Genomic DNA, 22,852 nt, shown 5'->3' with positions numbered 1-22,852 from the left:
ATGAAATATATATATCAACATCAAAACCGTTTTTTTTTTTAAAATACAAAGTGTGTGGTGTGAAAAACCGTTGAGATCTCTCTCTTTTTCTCTTTCTCTCCCTCTCTCTCTCTATCTCTCTTTTTTAATTTATTTATTTATTTAAATTTTTTATTTGTATTTTTAAGATCATAATAATTCTAGATGATGTGTAGAAGTTTAAATAAAAAAATTTTATTAAAGCTTTAATAATAAATTTATTTATTTATTTGTGATTTCGTTGTACTAAAATAATAAAAAATTAATTAATTAAATAAATAAATAAAAAAAATGATGATTTCTTTTCTTATTTATTAATTATTAATTATTAATTATTATTATTTTGATTTTATTTATCGACTTTTAATTAAGACTGATTTTTTTTTTTATAATTTTTTTCGGTGTAACGAATTTTATTTTATTTATTAATAATAATAATAATAATACGACGACAGCTTTATATTAATTATTATTATTATTTTCTTTTGAAATTAATAATTAATTATTATTATTAATATTGATTTTATATGAAAAAAGTTTTACGGTAGCTTTAATTGAAAAAAAAAAATTATTTATTTAATTTCTATCTCTCTCTTCTATTTCTCCCTCTCTCTCTCTCTCTCTCTTTTCATCAATGCACGAATTGTAATAATAAATAAGTTTTAATTATTGTAATTTTTTTTTTAGTTGTAAAAAATAATTTATTTATTAATTAATTAATAGATAACAAAAAAAAATTTGACAAATTAAATTTTTTTGTTGTTTTTTTTTTTTTAAATTGAAATTTAAAAAATTTTAAAGGAAATCATCCAAATCCTTTTAAACCTTTTAATAATAATCCGCGTGTTATTATTGGTCACGTGACATTAATCCAAAAAAAAACATAAATAAATAAATAAATAAAAAAGAGAAAATAAAAATGGATGACGGAAGGTAAGGTTAAGAGTAAAAAATAAATATAAATATGATTTAAGAAGATGAAGAGGAATAGGAAGAAAGAAAAGGATAGAATGATGTGATAGAAAGAGATAAACATATACGTGTGTGTGTGTTGGTATAGGGATGAAAAGAAGGAAAATGAAATCATCTGGAAAAAACATCCCGTCGTAACATAATGGGATTATATGTAGCGTGGAAATGAAGGGAGGAAAGGGAGAGTGGGTAGGAGAGCGGGGAGGGGAAGAGGGAGTGGGGCTCTTCCTTTGTTAAACAATATAAAAGGCTCTCTTCTAACTTGTCAGAACCAAATATTTTATTGATTTTTCTTATTTCTTTTTTATTTTTTATTTTTATTTCCTTTTAAATTGACGTGGGAGGAAAATAAATAAATAAAAAAAAGAAAATTTTTTTTTTATTTTTTCACCTTTTTATTTATTTATTTATTTATTTTTAAAAAAATAGAAAATTTTTACCTATTTATTATTATTATTATTATTTTATCATCATCATTATTATCTTAAAGGGAATAAAAACGTCATCAGTACCACCCCAACCACCATCACCAGAACCACGTAGAATTATTAAAGTTATTTATTTATTTATTTATTAATATATTTTCATTTTTAATGTAATAATAATTATCATTATTAATATGGTTATTTCGAGAAAAGCAATACACGTATAATCATTATTATTATTATTATTATTATTAATATTATTTTTCAAAGTATAAAATCAATTAATTTAATATCAATATAAACGATAAAAAAGATTATTAATAATAATAATAAATATTTAAATGGGGGGTCACGACAGCAAGACGTCCCCCACAATTTGTTTACAATGAAAAGAAAAAAAAGGAAAATTAATTTTAACGGTCAAAGAAGGCGGTGATTAATATGGCTACGACGGATATTGTCAAACGACGGTAAAAGGGTCAACGACGATATAATTATCAATTTAAATTGTTTTGTGTTATGAAACAACATAAAACTAATTTTATTATTATTATTATTATTTACTGCTGTCGGTTTTGGGTGAGCGTTTTTTTTTTAACCGACAGCGCAGAGGGTGAAAATAAAAATAAAAAGGTGTAAAACGTGTCGTTCCCCCTCCTCCCCTTCCATCCGAATGCATGCGTCGTCGTCGTAGTCGGATGAAAATTGAAATGAATGTAGGAGTCGAAATTTTCACTCGGGGAAGACGAGTGAGGGGGTAAAAGGAAGAGGATCAAAAATGGAAATGTGACTGAGAAGGGGAGGGGAGGAAAAAGAAAGGTTGGGGAAAATCCGAGCGAGAGAGATAGCGCGAACTGAGGAAAAGGGAAGAGGGAAAAAGAGAAATGGAGGTAGTGAAAGAAGGGTTGAAAAGTTTTTTATTTAAAAAAAAAATTGTCGTGGCACTAAGAGCGAAAAGGAAGGAGGGGGGGGGAAACGAGAGAAAGAAAGAGTAAGAGAGTGAAAGAGTGAAAGAGAGAGAGAGCAAAACGGAATAAAAATAAAAAAAAATTTTATTTATTTTTTTTTCTTTTCCTTTTACATCCGGTATTTCGATTTTAATACGAATTTTCTTTTCTTTTCTTTTTTTACTTTTTTTTTGAATTAATAAATTTTATTATTATTATTATTATTATTATTATTATTATTATTATTATTATTATTCTCTTGTCAAGCTTCATTTGCACTTCAACTTTTTTCTTTTTTTTATTTATTTGACGCGTTGAACGTTTTGAGAATTAAATAAAAAAATTGAAAAAAAAAAAAAATGAAAAAAAAAAAAATTTTCTTTTTATTTTCCGCACAACATTATTATTATTATTATTATTAATTTTACGAACGGGGCGAATATTATTATTATTATTATTTTCATTTCAAAGGAAAACGTTTTGAAAACTTGTTTTTTTTTTTTTAAATTAAAATTCAATTTTTTATATGAAAATTTATGTAACTTAAATAAATTTTTTTTTGTCTGCTGTCACGACTTAAACAAAAGTGCAAAATTTTCATTAAACTAAAATTCAAGGAAAATTTCTACGTAATAATAATGATAATGATAATAATAAATAAAAATATTCTACGGAATTCTTATAACCCTTTTTTTGTTTTTAAAAGGGTAATTTTTTGGATCGATTAAATTAAGGTTCGACGTTAGGTTCGATCTGTTATCAGCGTTTGTTAGTGCTCGCGTTATCAGTAAGGAATCGAAGAAAAATCGTTGCACGAAAGGTTTTTGTCAATGTGACGTCATTTTATTTATACGTAAGAATGACAATTTTTTTTTTTTTCGCCCGAAAGGTTTGAGTCCTTCGAAAGAAATTTTATAATTTAAAGGAGGCATCGAAAAGGTAAGAAAACAAAGGAAAAAATGATTATGAAAAACGAGTGACGTAGGAAAAGGAAAAAGAAAAATTAGAAAAATTTCATTTTCACCCCTCGGATTAAAATAAATAAAAGGGAAATTTTTTTTCTTCATCCCTTAGAAAAAAGGGGACATAAAACGTTTTAGAATTGATGTATATAAATGAAAATCCGCCTTTGGAAATTTGATTCGTTGGTAAAAAACGTTGACTAAATTTTATCATCATTGGACTCTGGAAAATTACCCTGGAAAATCTTTCAAGCTCCTCCCCGAGCCGAAATGAATCGGGATAAAATTTTTAACGCAGAAGCTTTTCATCTGTTTTCTTCTTTGCCAAGTTCAGTCATAAATAATATTTAAAAAAAAAGGGAAAAAAGGGAAGAAAAAAAGGAAGAAAAAAAGGAAGAAAAAAAGGAAAAGAAGGAAGAAAAAACAAAAAAAAAAAAGAAAATTTTTTTTCCTTCTTCCTTTTTTTCCCTTTTTTTTGTTTTTTTTTTTTTCCTTTTTTTTACGGGGTTTTCGTCGTCGTCGTCGTCATCGTCGTCGTTCGCTTTTCCTTTTTTTTCGAAAAATTTTCTTCCTTCTTTCATAATTTTTTTTTGTCGGGAAAAGTAAATCGTTAACGAAAATATACATAAAAAAATGTTTTTAATTATTATTATTATTTACATATTAAAATATAAATCACTTTGTGTGATTTTTAATAAAAAATTAAAAGTGTTTTTATTACGTAATAAAATTATCGTTGAGTGTGTTTAAAATATTACCGGAAGTGGAAAAAGTTATCATGGAACGTTAATAACAAAATAAAAAAAATTTTCTCACCTGGACTTTAAATCAAAAAAAAAATTTCCCACCTGGACTTTAAATCAAAAAAAAAAATTTTTTTCTCCTTTTTTTTTTCCTTTAGGCTTCAAATCGTAAGTTTTTTTCTTTATATTTCTATCATTATTATTATTACTCTCATTATTATTATAACTATTATTATTATAAATTAATTACAATTAATCGATTGGTGCCACGTTACAAAAAATGAATTTTAATGTGGGAAAAAAAATGATGATGCTGCTGTTGCTCTGATTTTTTTATCATTATTATTATTATCAGCAAAATAAAAAATTGTTTGACTTCTCCTTTGTTATTATTACTATCATTATCATCATTATTATTTGCTGTTGGAAAATTGTCGTTATGGTGATTTTTTTTACAATTAATTTAAATAACCGAAGAGATGGAAGGTGAAAAAAATGAAAAAAAAAAAATTTTCCGTTGATTTAAAATTTTCCTTTGATTATTATCATTATTATTATTCTGTGGAAAATGAATGATAATAATAATGATAAGTAATAATTACAATTAGTAGTAAATAGTCTGTGAATAAATATGTACGGTGACGATGTAATTTTCTTTTTTTGTCGTCGTCGTTGTAAAGACAACCGGAGGAATCGATTTCATATTTTTTTTTTTTTTTTTATTTACTCATGTTTGTTTGTCGAGTGGTTGTTGTTGTAAAACCCAAGGCACCACACCAACCATCTGCGCTGTTGTATAAATATTTGCTATTAATTTTCAAAGGGTGGTGATGATGGTCGGTCGTGTAAGTTTTCTAATAATAGAGTAAAAAAGTAAAGGGATGATTAAGGGATGATAAGGACGTCGTACGAGGACAAAAATTACGTACCCGATTAAATGAATCCGTTAAAGGTATAAAAGAAAAAAAATTACCTTCCTGTCGATTTCGTTTGTTCGTTTGTTTGTTTGTTTTATTAATAAAAAAATTCAAAACGATTTCGATATGTATGTTTCGATATTTATATATAAATATAAATCCTTTTCTCAAGAATGTTTTCTTATAATTTGAGAATATTATTTAATGAGATCAAACAAACAAACAAACAAACAAAAAAAAAAGAAAATTTTATCCGATTTTATTTGTTTTTGTTTATATTTTTCCATGGGATATTTAATTTAATCCATGTAGCAAATATGGCGAACGAACAAACGGGAAATTGTTTTAAAAAAATTAATTGTTTATTTAAAATTGCGTAATAATAATAATTTTTTAACAAATATCCACGGATTATTTTATTATTATTATTATTATTATTATTATTATTATTATTATTATTATTATTATTATTATTATTATCAAATATGAAATTAATGATTTTTTTTTTTTAATTTACAGTTCAAAAAACGAGAGGAAAATTATATTCTGAGAAAAATGGTGGAAGAAGGAGATTCTCGATCGAGAATAACATCGACGAAAGCGTTAAATTTTTCCATAGAAAAAATAATGCAATTAAATACTGGAAAGGATAAAAATATAAAAAATTCAACGACTACGTCATCATCGTCGTCATCATCATCATCATCGTCATCGTCATCATCACCTACGTATTCCGTACATATAGATTCCGCATTTAAAAAATACGTACCGAACGTTATACAACGTCCCAATTACATGTTATATCAATATCCATTTTTTTATAATAATAATAATAATAATAATTCGCAAAGAATGTTACCCGTGTTATCGAAAGGTTCCCCGATTGATAACAGTAGAGAGTGCAATGATAAAATAAATTCACGATTAATATCGGATGATGATACGGAAAGGAATAATTCGGGGAAAAATGTCAAAACGGTTTTGACGACAAACAAGCAAAAAAATTTTGTGTGTTCGGAATGTGGTAAAGTGTTTAACGCTCATTATAATTTAACGAGGCACATGCCTGTACATACAGGTGCAAGACCTTTCATATGTAAAATATGCGGTAAAGGTTTTCGTCAAGCGTCTACTTTGTGCAGGCATAAGATAATACACACGTCGGAAAAACCTCACAAGTGTTTAACGTGCGGTAAAGCTTTCAATAGGAGTTCGACGTTAAACACCCACACACGAATACACGCCGGTTATAAACCTTTCGTGTGCGAACTTTGCGGAAAAGGTTTTCACCAAAAGGGAAATTATAAAAATCACAAATTGACACACAGCACGGAAAAAGCATATAAGTGTAACGTTTGTTCTAAAGCTTTTCATCAAGTGTATAATTTGACTTTTCACATGCACACGCACAATGAAAAAAAACCATACACGTGTAAAATATGCAGAAAAGGTTTCTGTAGGAATTTCGATTTGAAAAAACACGTTCGTAAATTACACGAAAATTCTTATTCGAATCATAAATCTCATCAGTCGTCGTCATCGTCATCGTCGTTAAACAATAACGGTACGACAAACAACAACCACAACAATAATACAAACGGTGGTAGTTATTATAATGTTTCCGCTGCGGAAAATTCATCATCTCTTTTTGCACCTTTTCTCTTACAACCTTCAGCTCCTTTTTATTTTGCCAAAATGATGTGATAATTTACTTATTATTATTATTATTTTTTGTTGTTTTGTTCATTCATTATTATTATTATTATTAAAAATGTAAATTGTAATTAAATTTAAATTATTTAAATAAATAAAATTTATTATTTAAAAAAAAAAAAAAAAATTTTTTTTGTTATTGTTTCGATAATAAATATTAATTTATACCGATTAAGAAATCGATTTAAATCGATAAAATAAAATCAATAAATTAACGGAAGAATCATTTTTCAAGGTTTCGAAAAATAAAAAAAATAAAAAAAAATTTGAACCTGAATTTGAACCTTAAATAACGAAAAAAAAAAAAAAATTTTTTTCGAAATGTTAAATTTCTCATAAAACAAAAACAAAAAAATTTGATTCATTCATAACGAAAATTTAATTTAACTCGAAAGCTTTAATTTAGGGGAGGGGAGGGGGAGGGGAAAAAGGAAAATTTTTTTATAAAAAAGGTAAAGAAAAAGAAAAAAAATGGCGAAGGTCCCCCATTTTTTTTTTTTTTTGAATATTTAGTAGTTATTAAATTAAATAAAAAGATGTCGGTGGTTTTGTTTTTTTTGTTTCATTTCGAAAACTCGTTTTCCACTTTAAAAAAAAAATATTTTATAAATTTTCCAACTAGATGGTTCTGAGGGTTCTGAGGTAAGATTTTCTTTTCTCCCCTTCCTCCCCACACCACCATTCCCCCCAAAGGGAAATTTCCCTCGTTTTTTATTTTAAATGTTTCTCGTCGTCGAGGATTTGTCCACAAAAAAAATGTCGCAAATTATTTTCGTGTGTTTTAGAGCGTGTTAAAATTCCATTTTATTTTTTTTTTTAAATTTGGGAAATCGATACGATCTTCCCTTCTCCTCCCCCTTCCTTCCCCCCTCCAAAAAAAAAACAAAGGTTAAATCCCAAATGGCATTAATTTTTCTTTTTGCAATTTAAGATGATTTTTAATTGGGTAAACGAGATTCTGAAACCGATTCTGTGTGTGTATTAGCAAACTTTAATTCGATATCCTAAATTTTTCCCCTCCCTTCCCCCACTAACATACATCACAATAAAACGGGAAGGAGAGGGAAGGGGAGAGGATACAGATCCGAGAGTATTATATATACTGGATTAGTATTTTTTTGTTTGTAGTTGTTTTTATGAATATAGTTGCGCAGGGGCAGAAGTTATATTTTCACGTGGTAGCAGAAAGAACACAAAAATCATTAAAAAAAAAAAAAAATTTTAGTGAATGGTCAATTTGCATGACGCTAACACCGCATGAAGGTGGGTGTGTGTGTGTATAAAATTTTTTTTTTTTTTATAAAAAAGTTTTGTGAAGTTTTTAGAGAGAGATAGAGAAATATAGAAAGAAAGAGAGAAAGAGAGAGAGAGAGAGTGAAAAGGAAAATATTACCGTAAGTTACAAAATGTTTTAACGAACATCAAAAAAATGTTTTTTTTTTGTTCATTTTTTTATTTAATTTTTTTATTTAATATTTTTTTTTTCTTACGTTTAAACCGTTTGTTGTTGTTGTTGTTGTTGTGGTTGTTGCTTTTTTGTTTGTTTTTTTAATAAAACATAAATCGATTAATTAATATTTTAACTAATAAAAAAAAAAAAAATTAAATAGTTTAAATTCCACCGCTTTTGATTTGATGTTTTTATTACTGTCGTATTAAATTGAGAAAAATACCTTCATTTAAAAATTCTGTACCTGATGGTACGTAGACCGTAACGATTTTTTTTTTTAACATCATCATCATTATCATTATTGATGTAGAGGAAAAAAAAAAAAAAAATCCCGCGTGAAACGGTTTGTGTCGTGTGTTAAACGTACGTCGTCTGGACTATTTATTTTATTAAATTTTATATTACTATCGTGCGGTAAATTATTTTTTATTGTTTGTTTGTTTGTTCGTTTGTTTTTTTTGACAACAATGACATATGACAGTTCAATTAGACGTATGTATGCAACAACAACAACAACCAAATATTTTTTAACACTATTTTGTCATATAACGGGAAAAAAAGTTTGACGACCAGAAATTTTCCATTGATTTCTTCGAAAGAAAATTTTAAAAAAACCGTCAACCGTTTTTTTTTATTAATACGTCACAACAGTAAAATAAGATAACAATCGTAGAATTTTATTACGTGGGGGGAAGAAAGGATACGGGGGGGAGGGAGAAAAAAAATCGATGAATTATTCATAAGCGTTGACCAGGGCAGGAGGATTTTAATGTCGAACATTAAAAAAAAATTTTTTTCCTTTTTTTTTTCTATTTTAATTACACTCATAGAATTTACAAAATGATTTTTAAATTTTACTCGCGACATTTATTTAATAAATAAATTCGCCATTTTGGAAATTTTTTTTTGTTTTACCCCGGAAAAAATTACAACATAATCGAAACCGAAAAAGTTCAGATGTGATTTTTAACAATAGGAAAGAAAAAGAAAACGTACGCGGAAAAACGCAAAAAATTAATTTCCCGCCCTTTTTTAGTTTTTTACACGACCCTCCGAAAATGTACTAATGCCCTAATTAAATAATAATAATAATAATTTTTTTTTCTCTCTCTCTCTCTCTCTCTCGTTCGACAAACAAAACAAAACAAAACGAAACAAAACTAAAAAAAGAGATCGATGAATGTGTGATTTATATATATTAATTTAATAATTGTAATTATTATCATTATTATTTAAGGTTCGTTCACCTCACACTTTACTGAACATTTTTTAAAAAAAATGTCCGGGGTTTTGATTTGTTATTAACAACAGTAAAAGTAATTCATTAAGCACCCCCTTCCGTCCGTCCCCCCTTACTAACTTACAAAAAATTGTTCGAAATGTTTTTAAGTTTTCCGGCAAGGGAAAATGATGATAATAAAGTTCAACATAATTATGTTTTAAGGGGGGAGGAGGAGGAGGAGAGGTGAAGGGTTTTGTTTTGTGATTAATAACCCCTCGCATTTTCAATCCGATTCAACCTTTTTATTATTTACCGCCATATTTAATTACTTTCGGTTTTGATTATTATTATTTTTTTTTTATAAACCTTGATCGGTGTCATTGATTATTTCCCGAAATAATTATTTGACTCTTAAATAAAAACACAACAAACACAACAAACAAATCGAACAACAACAACAAAAGAACGGGTATAATTTTTTTGTCGTGGCATTTTTAAAAAAATTAAAAATTTTTTCTTCGTTTGGGTTTTTTTTTTTTTTAAATAAAAATGGCGGAATGCAATTAACTAGACGACATTTTATTAGCGAGCATGAAATTATAATACAGGATTATAAATAAATATTAAATAAAAAAATAATTTGCGTGTTTGTAAAATAAAAAAAAAAACTTTTTCGTTCCATTTACATTAATTTTTATAGTTAATATAAAACAAAAAAATCGATATTTTCACAATCTGGAAAAGAAAAGTGTAAAAATTTACACAGATTCGAAATCGTTATATGCATTTCGGCCCTTTCCCCCACCCCCACCCCCCGCTGCAATCCAATTTCAACGAAAAAAACAAAAACAACCTTTAACGCGAACGATTATGTTTTTTTTTTGCAATGTTGGTACGCCTTATCGTTTAAAATTTTATTCGAAAACGAATCATAATTAAACCTGCCGGGGAGGAAGGAAGGGAGGGATGGAGGGGGTAGAACGGATAATATTAACGAATGAATGAATGAATGAATGGAAGATGCAACAAAATAGTTCAAATAAAAGTTGCTGACCTTTTAACCCACCCCCCCTCATTTTTAATAAAATTCAAATTTCAGATATCGATTGAAAAAAAAAAAAATTTTTTATGAATAACGAAATTTCCGTTAAGTGGAAAATCATAAGTTAATTATTATCATTATCATCATCTTGACCGCAATCGAAAAAGGGGAGAAAAAAAGGCGACAAAATGTTTTTGTTTTCTATATGGATTATTAACGTTTGGCTATTATCATTATCATCGTTCGGTTTGACAAATCCGTTAACGGAAATCGATTTGGATGTTGAAAATTTAGAAGAAATTGTAAGTCACGTGACTTTTCTTTTTTTTTTTGGATTTCACCGGAAATAGTTTTTTAAAAAAATAAATTTTCTTTTTTTTCTCGTTTGTTTTAGAATCGAAACAAAAGACAAGAAACATCAGGTATGAAATTATTTTGTTTGTTTGTTTGTTTCGTTTGTTTTGTTTGTTGTTTGTTTGTATTCGAAATGATTTCGAGGAAATTTTTTTTTGTTGATAGAAATATGCGATTTTGGTACGGATGTCGATCAGATAACTTGCGATTGGACGAATAAAAATGGTTCGAGTTTAAAATGGGAATTCGGTGCTGGATCCCTATCGAATTGGCTCGGGGGTCCCACGATGGATGCAAATGCCGATGGCAAAGGAGGTTATATATTTTTTGAAACGTCATTATTGGTACCTGATTCGAGAATGGCACAAAATGCTCTTATCGAAAGCGCCGTCGAACCTACAACGAGTTTGAATGGAAAATGCATTTCTTTTAAGTAAGAATTAACCTTTTTTTTTAACGGTTAATGACTTTTACAATAATAATAATAATAATAATTCATTTGTGAACCTTACGATTAAAATAAAGGTATAAAAAATTAATTTTTCGATTAAATTATGAAGTGATAAGAGGTAACAAACGATTGTTTACGATTGTTTTGCATGTTGACTGGAAATTATAGTTTAAAGAAAATTTTTGTTTGTTTGTTTGTTTGTTTGCAGTTATGCCATTGATGGTTTAAGCGTTGCAGGTTTAAGGGTTTTGCTTCATCCTATTAACGAAGAAGAAAACGATCATGATACTTTTGATAGGATATTATGGAGTTCGAAAGACGTGACTGATGGAAAATGGAAAAGAGCAGAAGTTTTGTATACTTTTAACAAAGAACATCAGGTATGAAAAATTTTCTTTAAAGTTTTCGGTTTGGTTTTGAATTGTTTGTAACGATTATTATGTTCATTCCCTTCAGATTATTTTCGAAGGGGTTGCTAAAGATTTAGGTGATCCGTTACGAAGATATAGAGGTTATGTTGCCGTTGACAATATCGCAAGACAACCTGGATCTGAATGTAAGGGTCATTGTACGTTTGAAGGAGGTTTTTGTTCGTGGTACAACGAAGATGGTGATGATTTTCAATGGTCGTTGGTGAGTAAACGAAATGAAGGTAAAAATTTTTCTTTGAATTTATGTAACACCGTTGGTCTTATGATTGAAGGGAAGAGGAAGTACGAATCCATCAACAGGACCCGCTTCCGATAGATCAAGTTCGCTACATGGAGGTATGGAAGGTGGTTTTGCTTTTATTGATTCATCATATCCTCGTAAACCTGGTGACATTGCATTACTTTCAAGCGAAGATTTTGAAGCCACTCGTGAGTTTCTCTAAAATTTTTTATCACATTTAAAAAAAAAGATTTAAGATTCGAGAATGTTCTTTTTTTTAATAGCCATGAACGAACCGCTTTGCTTAAGATTTTGGACACACATGTACGGAAGTGGAATCGGTACGTTGAGTGTTATTCTGAACGATAAAGACGAAGGTACAGATACCGAATTGTGGAGTCTTTCCGGAGAATCAGGAAATGTTTGGCATCAAGCAGAAGTACCCATATCATGTCCAAATTCATTTAGAATCATCATAGCCGGACAAGTTGGTCAAAATCAGTTGGGAAATATAGCCATCGATGACGTTTCTCTAATACCCGGAAGTTGTCCGAGTAATTATTATTAATTTTGGCACCTCATCTCATCAACCTAAACCTTACAGATTATTAATAAATTTTTTCTATTGAAGTTTCGCCTCAGGTAGCTGCCATAACACCAGGAGATTGTCGTTTTGAAGTCGACGAATGCGGTTGGACAAATGCAAGCCCGAGAGAACGAACGGATGATTTCGATTGGGAAAGAATAACTGGAATGGAAACAAGACCGTTAATGATTGATCATTCATTAGGTACAGATAAGGGATACTTTTTGGCATTGGGGAAAGGTAACACTCAACGTCCAGGATCGAGAGCTTTATTGGGTGGTAAAGAAATTAAAATGCAATTTCAACCCAGATGTATGACATTTTGGTAAGACACGACAAAAACTTCAAGAAACAATATTAATGTGTAAAAATGTTTAAACAATAAAATTTTTCATTCTTTTAAAAGGTACATATTAAACGAACCTTACATAGAACCACCAGGTTCCAGTTTGGGTTCATTGGCAATTTATACAAAAACATTTGATAAACATAACGTACCGATAGTAACTCCAAAATGGCAATTGTACAATCATCAAGGACCCGAATGGAAATTCGCACAAACTTTTATCAATGAAATTAATTATACCGTAAACAATAATAATAATAATAATAATAGTTTATTAATCATTTTATTAAAGGGAAACAAATTAATTTTTTTTTTCTATTTTTTGAATGGTTAGATAATAATTGAAGGAACATGGGGTTCGAGTAAAACAAACGGAATTATCGCTATTGATGACATAACTTTTTACAATGGCCAATGCTCTGGTAAAACAAACAAACAAACAAACAACATTAAATTCGTTAATTTTATTAACAACCGTTAACTAATTAACTTTTTTTTTCGTAACAGTTTTACCGAAAGAAGCTGAAATTCGACCTGGTGATTGTCATTTTGACAAAGACACATGCGGTTGGGTTATTGAAAATCATAAAACGGTACCTGTACAATCTTGGAAATTGGCAGTTAACACGAGGCGACCAGCTAATCTTTTAGATAAAACATTTGGTGCTCCAGGTTATTATCATTTTCTTTCGACATGTTTCTTTTTACTGAACAGATTTACTAAAAAAAAAATTTTCTTATTATTTTACAGAGGGTTACGTTTATTTTGATCTCTTCAATCACAATGCGGCAATTAACGAAGTTAATTTTGTATCTCCAGTAATTCCATCAAATAAAGAATCTTATTGTATGGCATTTTGGTTTGCCGCTTTCGGTGCTGGAGAAGATGCTCAATTGATAATAATGAGACAAGATAATACGACCAACGAAGAAAATCCAAAAGAAATCGTAAGTTTTAATAGTAAAGTGATGATGGCAAATAAAAAAGTTCAACAAATTTTACCGAACAAATTTTTTTTTTTTTTGTTAGCTTTGGCAAGTTCAAGCAGCCGATTTAGATTCTCAACGTCCTCTTTGGACTCCAGGACAACTCACGGTTGATGGTAGCACTGATTTTAACGTTGTCATGAGAGGTATGGCAACAAATGGAGGTTTTGCTATTGATGACATAACATTTTCAAACGGAGGTTGTCCCAGTAAGTCATAATGAAAAATTACCGTAAAAAAACAAAACAATTTATGAATTTTTTTTTTTTCTTTTAATCGCAATAAATATAAATGATAATAAAAATAAATAATTTTTCTTTTCGACGCCCCCCACGACTCCCCTAACGTAATTTTTTTCTGATTTAAAAATTGAGATTTTCAATTTTTTGTAGCTCGTCCAGAGCAAGCTAAAGTAAAATCTATGGAAAACGTGTAAATTACTATTATTATTAATACATTATTTTGGACATAACAACTTAATTAAAACGTCGATACAAACAAACAAACATCTTCGAAAAAATACTTTAATTTTTATATATATAATTATATTTTGTAGCATAATAAATTTTTTTTTTTTTTTTTTTTTTTATTGTTTAAATTTTTGTATAAAATTTTCTTGTTTTATTAATTAACTTTTGCCTTTTTTTATTTATTTATTTCTCCTTCTTAACATTTCGTCACTTTTTTTTTTCATTCATTCAAACTATTTGTAACTAATTTTTAATAATATTTCATCTTGTTAATTATTTCATTTAAAAAAAAAAAAAAAAAATTTTTTTTAAGCATTAACAGTGAGGTTACATTAATTGATTTTCTTTTTAATTAGGAAAGGGAAAATTTAAAATAAATAATAAATAAAATATATTTATTATATTTCATTATTATTAAAAAATAAGTAAATAATACGTTAAAAATAAATTGTGGAATATATAAAATTAAAATTAAAGTTAAAAAAACTTTGGAAGAACGATGATTGTGTAATTAAAAAAAAAAAAAAAATTAAAATTAATTGCACGAATATTTTTTTTAATAAATATGGGATTAATAATCACCAATTATTTAATAAATGATTTGAATTTAAACTTTTACCTATAGTTTGAACGTTGAAACCGATTTCAATTAATTTATCATGTTGTAAAATTTTACGTCCGTCAAATATATGAGCGGGTTTCATCATTTCGTTAAATATTTTTTCATAATCTAAATAAATAAATTCGTCCCATTCTGTGCATAAAACAATGGCGTGAGTTTTTGCAGTCGCCTCATACGGATCGTCAAATATCATAATGCTTTTCTCTTCGTTTTTCGTTTCCTGCGTCGTCAACGAAATTTTTAAATCCTCCATTATTTGTTTACTTTCAACTTTTGGATCGTATATGTTAAGTCTCGCGCCTTCTGCTAAAAGAGTTCTGCAAACAAATATGGCGGCAGATTCTCTCGTGTCACCCGTATCTTTTTTAAATGCAAAACCCAAAATAGCAATTTTTTTCCCAGTCACAGTGCAAAAAAGAGATTCTATTATTTTTTCTGTAAATCTTGTTTTTTGATATTGATTTATGTCCAATACTTGTTGCCAATAATTTGCGACGTGAGGTAAATTAAGGCACTCGCACATGTAAACTAAATTTAATAAATCTTTTTGAAAACAACTCCCACCGAAACCTATTGAAGCCTGTAAAAATTTTGAACCGATTCTTGAATCCATACCTATGGCAGCAGCAACTTCAGATACATCTCCACCTGTCACCTCACACACTGCTGATAATGAATTAATACTTGATATTCTTTGAGCTAAAAATGCATTGGCAGCAAGTTTTGATAATTCCGATGACCAAGTGTTGGTCGTAATTATGTTTTTTCTGGGTATCCAATGCTCGTAAATTGCACAAAGTGCTTCGATTGCAATAATTCCTTCTGGTGTGTTTTCACCACCTATTAATACCCTGTCAGGATTCAATAAATCTTTCACAGCAGTTCCTTCGGCTAAAAATTCTGGATTCGAAAGAACCTGATAACTGACTCCTTGCCTCTGATTGGCTTTTAATACTGTCATAATACTTTCAGCTGCTCTTACGGGAACTGTGCTTTTTTCAACAACAATTTTATTTTCCTCAGCAATATCAGCAATCATTCTAGCACAACTTTCTACAAATTTGAGATCAGCAGCTCTACCTTTTCCAATACCATATGTTTTAGTAGGAGTATTCACTGATATAAAAATCAAATCCGCTTCTTTAATTGCTGCATATACATCAGTAGAAAAAAATAAATTTTTATTTCTGCAATTTTTAACAATTTCATCTAAACCTGGTTCGTATATGGGAAGTTTGTCCGAGTTCCACTGTTTTATTCTTTCTTCATTTTTATCGATTACCGTTACTGTAATTTCCGGACATTTCAATGCGATAATACTACATGTAGGACCACCCACATACCCGGCACCAATGCAGCAAATCTTTTTCACTGACATTTCGTTATAAAAAAACCTTGAAAATAATTAAAAGAATTATTAAAATTAAAAAATTTAATTGTTAATTTAAAAATCTTACCACACATAATCGGAGGTAATTTTTTTTTTTTTTATTAAAGTAACTACGTTTACATTCACACATTTGTCAAATGTGATTTCTATATGTCAAAATAAATGTAAGTTTCGATTATTGTTTTCAAAAAAAAAAAACTCTTACCTATAAATAATAATACTTTTTTTTTTATAAAATGAAAACTAATTTTTTAAACTAAAATTTATTAATATCAACTGAGTAAATTATTAATGAATAATACAAATAATCTCATAGTTTAGGGTTTTGAACCAATAGTGCAATTTAATTTGTAACTTTTTACTTTAAACGTGTGTTCGAAAAATCAACGAATTAAAATATGTCAATGGATTATGTTTGACCGGCTTTTTAAAAAATAATCCCTTTTATTTAAAAAAAAAAAAAAAGAATAAATTAAACAAACTAAATAATTTATAATTTATTAAAAATAATTTAAATGTAAAAAGTTTTCTTTTTTTTTTTAATGAAATTTTTTTTAAAAAAAAGCGGTACAACACAAAACTAATTATTTTACGAACAACTATATTCTCCAGTAGCTGTTAATTTACGAACGGAAAACGTATGTTAGTAAACTATAACCGACTCAAAGGTGGACGTAGATAGATCGTTTGGTCAAGTGTTTTATCATTTTTTAATTACATTTTAACATTCTAATTGTAAAATTGTAATGTTTTTAAATTTAAAATATGTGAAACAACTTTAATTTTTAATTATAAATTAAAATTTTTTTACACAACTGGAAAACTTAGCCAACGAAAATTCAAAAGAAATTTTAACCGCCATCTTGCGAATGTCGGGTGGAGTCGGTGGCCTATACTATTTATTTACTATTTTCCTCTGGGTATAAGCAGTACGTAATTAAGAATGGGATGTGCGGTTAGCACGAATGGCGAAAAAGAAGCCATTGAAAGATCTAAAAAAATTGACAAAGACTTAAAAGCCGATGGAGAAAGGGCTGCTTGGGAAGTTAAATTATTACTACTGGGTAAGTTTTACCTTGTCAATAAGCCGAAGGGTATTTTTTTCCCCTGATTTTGTAATGATTGTTTTATCGTTATTCAAATACTTTTATTGACAAAATTATACTTAATTTGACACCTTTTACATAAGAATTTTTTTTTGGAAAGTTGATTAATATCAAAAGCTCTTTTACTTTTTTCAAATGGTAATATTTTTTTTTTTTATAAATAAAACCTCTGCAACAACACATTTTTAAAATTATTATTATTATTATTTATAAGGAGCTGGAGAGTCTGGGAAAAGCACAATTGTTAAGCAAATGAAAATAATACACGAGTTTGGATATTCACCTGAAGAATGCGAACAATACAGACCGGTTGTATACAGTAACACAATTCAAAGTTTGATGGCAATCATTAGAGCGATGGGTCAATTAAGAATACCTTTTGCTGATCCCAGCAGAGCAGTAAGCAAAAAATTTTTATTATATACATACCTTTTAAATATTTCACCCTTTCAAAATCAGTATGATACCAAATACTTTAACATTAAATCACAATCGTCTGCAGTTTCTCTCAAAATCATCAATGACAAAATGTTAAACTATTCGTTTAATTTTATTATAATTATTTACCTCATTTTAATTACTCGGATTAAAATAAATGGGTTTAGCAGTAAAAGAAATTTTTAAGATAAGTTAATCTAAATGACATAATAATAATAATTATTTGTAATGAAGAATTCTCTTTTTTTACAGTACTCTTTTGGAAATTATATATATATTTAAGGGGTGAGTTAAATGCAAGTTGTTGAAATATCGTTTAATGTCATGTCGCACAAAAAATTTTTGTGTCGTGAATGTGTTGATTTGTTTTTTTTTTTTTTTTTAAATTTAATTTTATTTATTTATTTTGTAATTTAGTAAAAGGATAACAGAGTAATAAAAATCATAAACAAATAAAAATAATAATAAAAAACTTTTCATATTGTCTGTTTTGACTACAAATATTTAAACATAGTTTATTCGAGTTTTTTTGTCGTTTACTTTTTCGCATTTTTTTCTTTTCAAAATTAAATCCTAGAAAAAAAAATTAAATTTTTAATTCAATCATTTAATTTTCTAAAACTTTCTATTGTTTATTATTATTATTATTAAATTGTAAATTTTTTTCTTTTGTTTTTTTCTCAATATAAATTTTGCATGAGTTTATCCAATGGAAAAAAAATAATATAAACACGTTAATTTTTTTAAAATCTCCTTATTAGGTGAAATTTTTCTTTTTTTTTAATGTGAAAATAGTAATTATTATTATTATTATTATTATTATTATTCGCTTGAGAAATAAATTTCAATAACGATAATTTTCTTTTTCTCACGGCCCCCTCCCCTCTCCCCCTTCCCCCGCTTCAATCACGCTTGTTTTGTTTTTGTTTTTGTTTTAATAAGAAAAATTCGTTTCTTTATTTTGTTTTTTTATTATTATTATTAAAAATGATCATCATCGTGACGTAAATAATTATTATGACTAAACCTTTAACGGATGATTATTATTATTATTATTATTATTATTATTTTGTAGGACAGTGCGAGGCAATTTTTCACATTGGCAAGCGCAGCGGAAGAAGGCGAACTCACGCCGGAACTTGTGATATTGATGAAAAAACTTTGGCAAGATGCCGGAGTCCAACATTGTTTTTCAAGATCCCGAGAATATCAGTTAAACGATTCAGCAGCTTATTATTTAAATTCGTTAGATAAAATATCTTTGCCAAATTACGTACCGAGTCAGCAAGATGTTTTGAGGACGAGAGTTAAAACGACGGGAATAGTCGAAACACATTTCACATTTAAAAATTTACGATTTAGGTAAATCTCTAATAACGAATAAGAAAAAATAATAAAAAAAAAAAAAACCGCCATGTTAAATCCGCCATTAATTAATTAATTATTATTATTATCGTTGTTGAAAAAAACGTGAACGCAGAATGTTCGACGTGGGAGGTCAGAGATCGGAAAGGAAAAAATGGATTCACTGTTTCGAAGGCGTGAACGCCATCATATTTTGCGTTGCACTTTCCGGCTACGATTTAGTTTTAGCAGAAGACGAAGAAATGAATAGAATGATCGAATCTATGAAATTATTCGATTCGATATGCAACAGCAAATGGTTCGTCGAAACGTCTATAATATTGTTCCTTAATAAAAAAGATCTTTTCGAAGAGAAAATCGTGAGGAGTCCGCTCACCATTTGCTTTCCAGAATACACAGGTTCGTTTGTCCGTTTTTATTTTTATGTCGTCTTGCTCCCTTTCCCCCCCCCCCCACCTTTCCCCCCAAGCATACCATATCTTCATCGTTATTATTATCATTATTATTATTTTACGTGCGAAATCGATGAAGCCGCGCCCTTTAACGATTTAATATTCACAAAATGTCATCTTAATAATGTCGTTAATAACGAGTCAAAGTCATTCCAATAAAATTGACCAAGAACAACAACGATAACAACCGCAACGTAAATCCTTGTTTGTCGTTTAGTCATTTTTTGTTTGTTTGTTTGTTTTCGCAGGGAACAACACGTACGAAGAAGCGGCAGCTTACATTCAAATGAAATTTGAAAATTTAAACAGGAGAAAAGATCAGAAAGAAATTTACACTCATTTCACTTGTGCCACGGACACGAACAACATACAATTTGTTTTTGACGATGTAACCGATGTTATTATAACAAACAATTTAAAAGATGCCGGATTGTTTTGATTTTTCTATATATAAAGCTGACGGGGGGGGGGGGAATTTTTTTTTACTTTATTTATTTTACGTAATAACGCGACGATTACTATTATTATTATTACATTTTTTTTTTTTTTTTTGATGAAGACGATGCCAATATTAATAATGCCAATTTTTGACTGGTTTGTCGATCTCTAGTTTATTAGTATTATTATTATTATTATTATTATTATTATTATTATTGTAGTCATTGTTTGTTTGAAAGTGTAACAAACGAAAAGCTGAAATATGTTTAAAAGAAAAAGTCGTCTCTCTATGATAATCACTAATATTAATATTATTATTATTATTAATATTAATATTTAATCATTTTAACCGTCGTTATTATTTTATTATTATTATGTATCATCACGCAAATGAATTTACATTACACGGATAATCGTCGCCATTGACGATTATTGATGGGAGGAGGAGTGGGGAGGAGGAGGAGAAGGTGGTAGTAGTGGTGGAGAGAAATTTAAAAATTATGAATGTAAATATATTTTTGTGTACGTGTGTTTGTTTGTTAGTGTGTGAAAGTGGGTGTGAGCGTGCGCGTGCATGTTCGTGGGGGGACATTTTTGTAATAATTTTTTTTTGGTTTTACAAAATGAAATGACCCCCCCCCCCGAACGTTGTTTGTCTGACAATAAAGAAAAAAGTGGCTTATTGTCGAGCCAAATTTCATGAGACTTGATAGAATCCCTTAAAAAAGGAGGGAAAATCGATGAAAGTGACGGACATTTTTTTTTTTAAAATAATTTTTTATTACGTGATAAAAGAAAGGGGGTTGGGGAGGGGAGGGGAGGGCTCGAGTACTCTCGTATTTATTATTTAACGCGGCCGTGATAAATATTATTATTATTATTATTATAATTATTGTTTACAAATATTGTGTCCAGTATGCATAAAAAAAATGAAATTTTTATACATAATTTTTTTTTTACAAGACTTAATAAAAAAAAACTTATTACTATTATTATTATTATCATCATTAGTATTATTATTATTATTATTTAATTAATTTTTTTTTTTTTTGTATAATTTTTTTATTAATTAAATAAAAGAAAAATGATATTATATTTACTTATGGCATAAGTTACGTAAATAATAATAAAATTCATATTTATTATTATTATCATTATTATCATCATTATTATTATTTATAATAATTTATTATGTTTAAAAAAAGAAAAAAATTAATTAATTATTAAATAAATAAATAAATGTGCCTTTTTTTTACTTTGATTTATTATTTTTTTATGTTTTTTATGTAAAGAACCTCGATTAAAATAATAATAATAATGATAATGATAATGATAATGATATTAAAATAATAATTATTTTAATAGAAGAAAAAAAACTTATTAATCGAGGTTTTATTTTTTAATAAATAAATAAATAAATAAAAGTGATTAATATAGTCATTCCACACTAGTTAATAAAAGTCTTATTAAAAAGCCATCCATTTATGTGATTATTTTTTTTTTTTTTATTTATGGGCACGTAGAGAGAGAGAGAGATAGAGAGAGATAAAAAGTGGGCTTAAATGAGTGCGTGAGTGTGTGCAAAATGTATGTGTGTGTGTGTGTGCGTGATCGATTTATTGATTGTTTGATTGATTTATTATAAAACTGATTATTATAAACGATGTCGATTTTTATCATTTTTATTAACTTTATTTTTTTTTGTAACGGGGGTTCCCTCTCCTCTAACGGAATTTTTTTCCTCAGAGGGGAGCCCCCCAAATTTTTTTTATTGGTAAAATCGACGTCGTTTGAATAAAATTTTTTTTTTTTTTTTGGTATTGTGAATATAATTATTTTATATACAATTTATTAATTTATTGTTTTATTTATTTTTACCTTAAAAATCCATTATTATTATTATTATTATTACTAGTCCTATCCGTGAAAATCCGTAGAATTTTCCGAATCGGAAAAACGTCTTCGTCTCATTTATAATTAACCCGATTTCGAAATTAAAAAAAAAAAAGAAACCGGAAATGGTAGTAGTAAGTATTTACCATCGCGAAAACCGGAAACGTAAATTACGATTTAATCGTGGATTTATGGGGGATTTTGTCTCCCCGTATCCTCTCGCCCCCCCCCCCCGTTGCGGAAAATCGTTTTCGATATTTTCGAGTGTCAAAATTAATCGAATGTTTTTTTTTTTTATTTAATTAAAAATAAATTAAAAACTTTAAATAAAAAATTATTATTATTATTATTATTATTATTCTCCAGAAAAAAATAAAAATAATAATGATAATAAAATTATTTAAAGTCCACGCCCTTGTATTTGAAGTAAACAAAAAAAAATGACTTTTATAACGTTTTGATATTAAGCTAAAAAAACTCATTCGCCAATGTAAAAATAATATTTTCCCCACGTTTTTAGGGGAAGTTTTTTTTTTTTTAGGCTCCACCCTGACCCCTTGCGGAGGTAAAATACAACAAATTAGGTCTTTTGCACATTTTGAACTTGGTTTCCTTTTTTTTCGGGGAGCGAGTAGGGAGGGGAGGGGAGGGATGAGGAAGTGTTCAATGGGGAGGTTGTAAGGTTAGTTAGTTTCCCTTTTACTTTTCTCTTTCTAATTTTCTTTCATTTGTTTTCCCTTTTTTTTTTTTTTTTATCTTTTTTCTCTCGTTTTGCGATCGATGGTGCTTTTTTTTCGGTTGTTTCCCCCCCTCCTCCTCCTCACCTCTCGTTTGGCTTTTTCGTTTTTTTCCTTTTTTTTAACTTTATTCCCGGAAGGAAGATGTTAATCTT

The 22,852-nt window shown here is 28.1% G+C and overlaps 4 protein-coding genes across 4 annotated transcripts; 3 read left to right on the top strand and 1 right to left on the bottom strand.

Moving 5' to 3' along the window:
* Positions 1–5,539: 5,539 nt before the first annotated feature.
* Positions 5,540–6,688, top strand: Phum_PHUM527180 (uncharacterized protein; the record flags this gene model as incomplete). The annotated part of the gene is made up of 2 exons (XM_002431364.1): positions 5,540–5,586; positions 5,881–6,688. 2 exons carry the CDS (start codon positions 5,540–5,542, stop codon positions 6,686–6,688), a joined length of 855 nt encoding a protein of 284 aa, XP_002431409.1.
* Positions 6,689–10,599: 3,911 nt separating this feature from the next.
* Positions 10,600–14,222, top strand: Phum_PHUM527170 (apical endosomal glycoprotein precursor, putative; the record flags this gene model as incomplete). Its single annotated transcript, XM_002431363.1, has 14 exons — positions 10,600–10,713; positions 10,806–10,833; positions 10,931–11,198; positions 11,425–11,596; positions 11,673–11,849; positions 11,920–12,076; positions 12,152–12,421; positions 12,499–12,778; positions 12,860–13,040; positions 13,134–13,221; positions 13,307–13,471; positions 13,551–13,747; positions 13,830–13,995; positions 14,179–14,222. The coding sequence occupies 14 exons, from the start codon at positions 10,600–10,602 to the stop codon at positions 14,220–14,222; spliced, it is 2,307 nt and encodes a 768-aa protein (XP_002431408.1).
* A 612-nt stretch (positions 14,223–14,834) lies between these two features.
* Phum_PHUM527160 (UDP-glucose 6-dehydrogenase, putative) lies at positions 14,835–16,256 on the bottom strand (the record flags this gene model as incomplete). Its single annotated transcript, XM_002431362.1, has 1 exon — positions 14,835–16,256. The coding sequence occupies one exon, from the start codon at positions 16,254–16,256 to the stop codon at positions 14,835–14,837; it is 1,422 nt and encodes a 473-aa protein (XP_002431407.1).
* A 955-nt stretch (positions 16,257–17,211) lies between these two features.
* Positions 17,212–20,068, top strand: Phum_PHUM527150 (guanine nucleotide-binding protein G alpha subunit, putative; the record flags this gene model as incomplete). The annotated part of the gene is made up of 5 exons (XM_002431361.1): positions 17,212–17,332; positions 17,589–17,773; positions 18,888–19,174; positions 19,293–19,576; positions 19,878–20,068. The coding sequence occupies 5 exons, from the start codon at positions 17,212–17,214 to the stop codon at positions 20,066–20,068; spliced, it is 1,068 nt and encodes a 355-aa protein (XP_002431406.1).
* Between the last annotated feature and the right edge of the window lie 2,784 nt (positions 20,069–22,852).

The sequence above is a fragment of the Pediculus humanus genome, genomic scaffold (genome assembly GCF_000006295.1).
Source record: "Pediculus humanus corporis 1103172108285 genomic scaffold, whole genome shotgun sequence".
Lineage (NCBI taxonomy): Eukaryota > Metazoa > Arthropoda > Insecta > Psocodea > Pediculidae > Pediculus > Pediculus humanus.
Note: the sequence above shows the minus strand (reverse complement) of the source record. Positions and strands in the feature narration are given on the sequence as shown.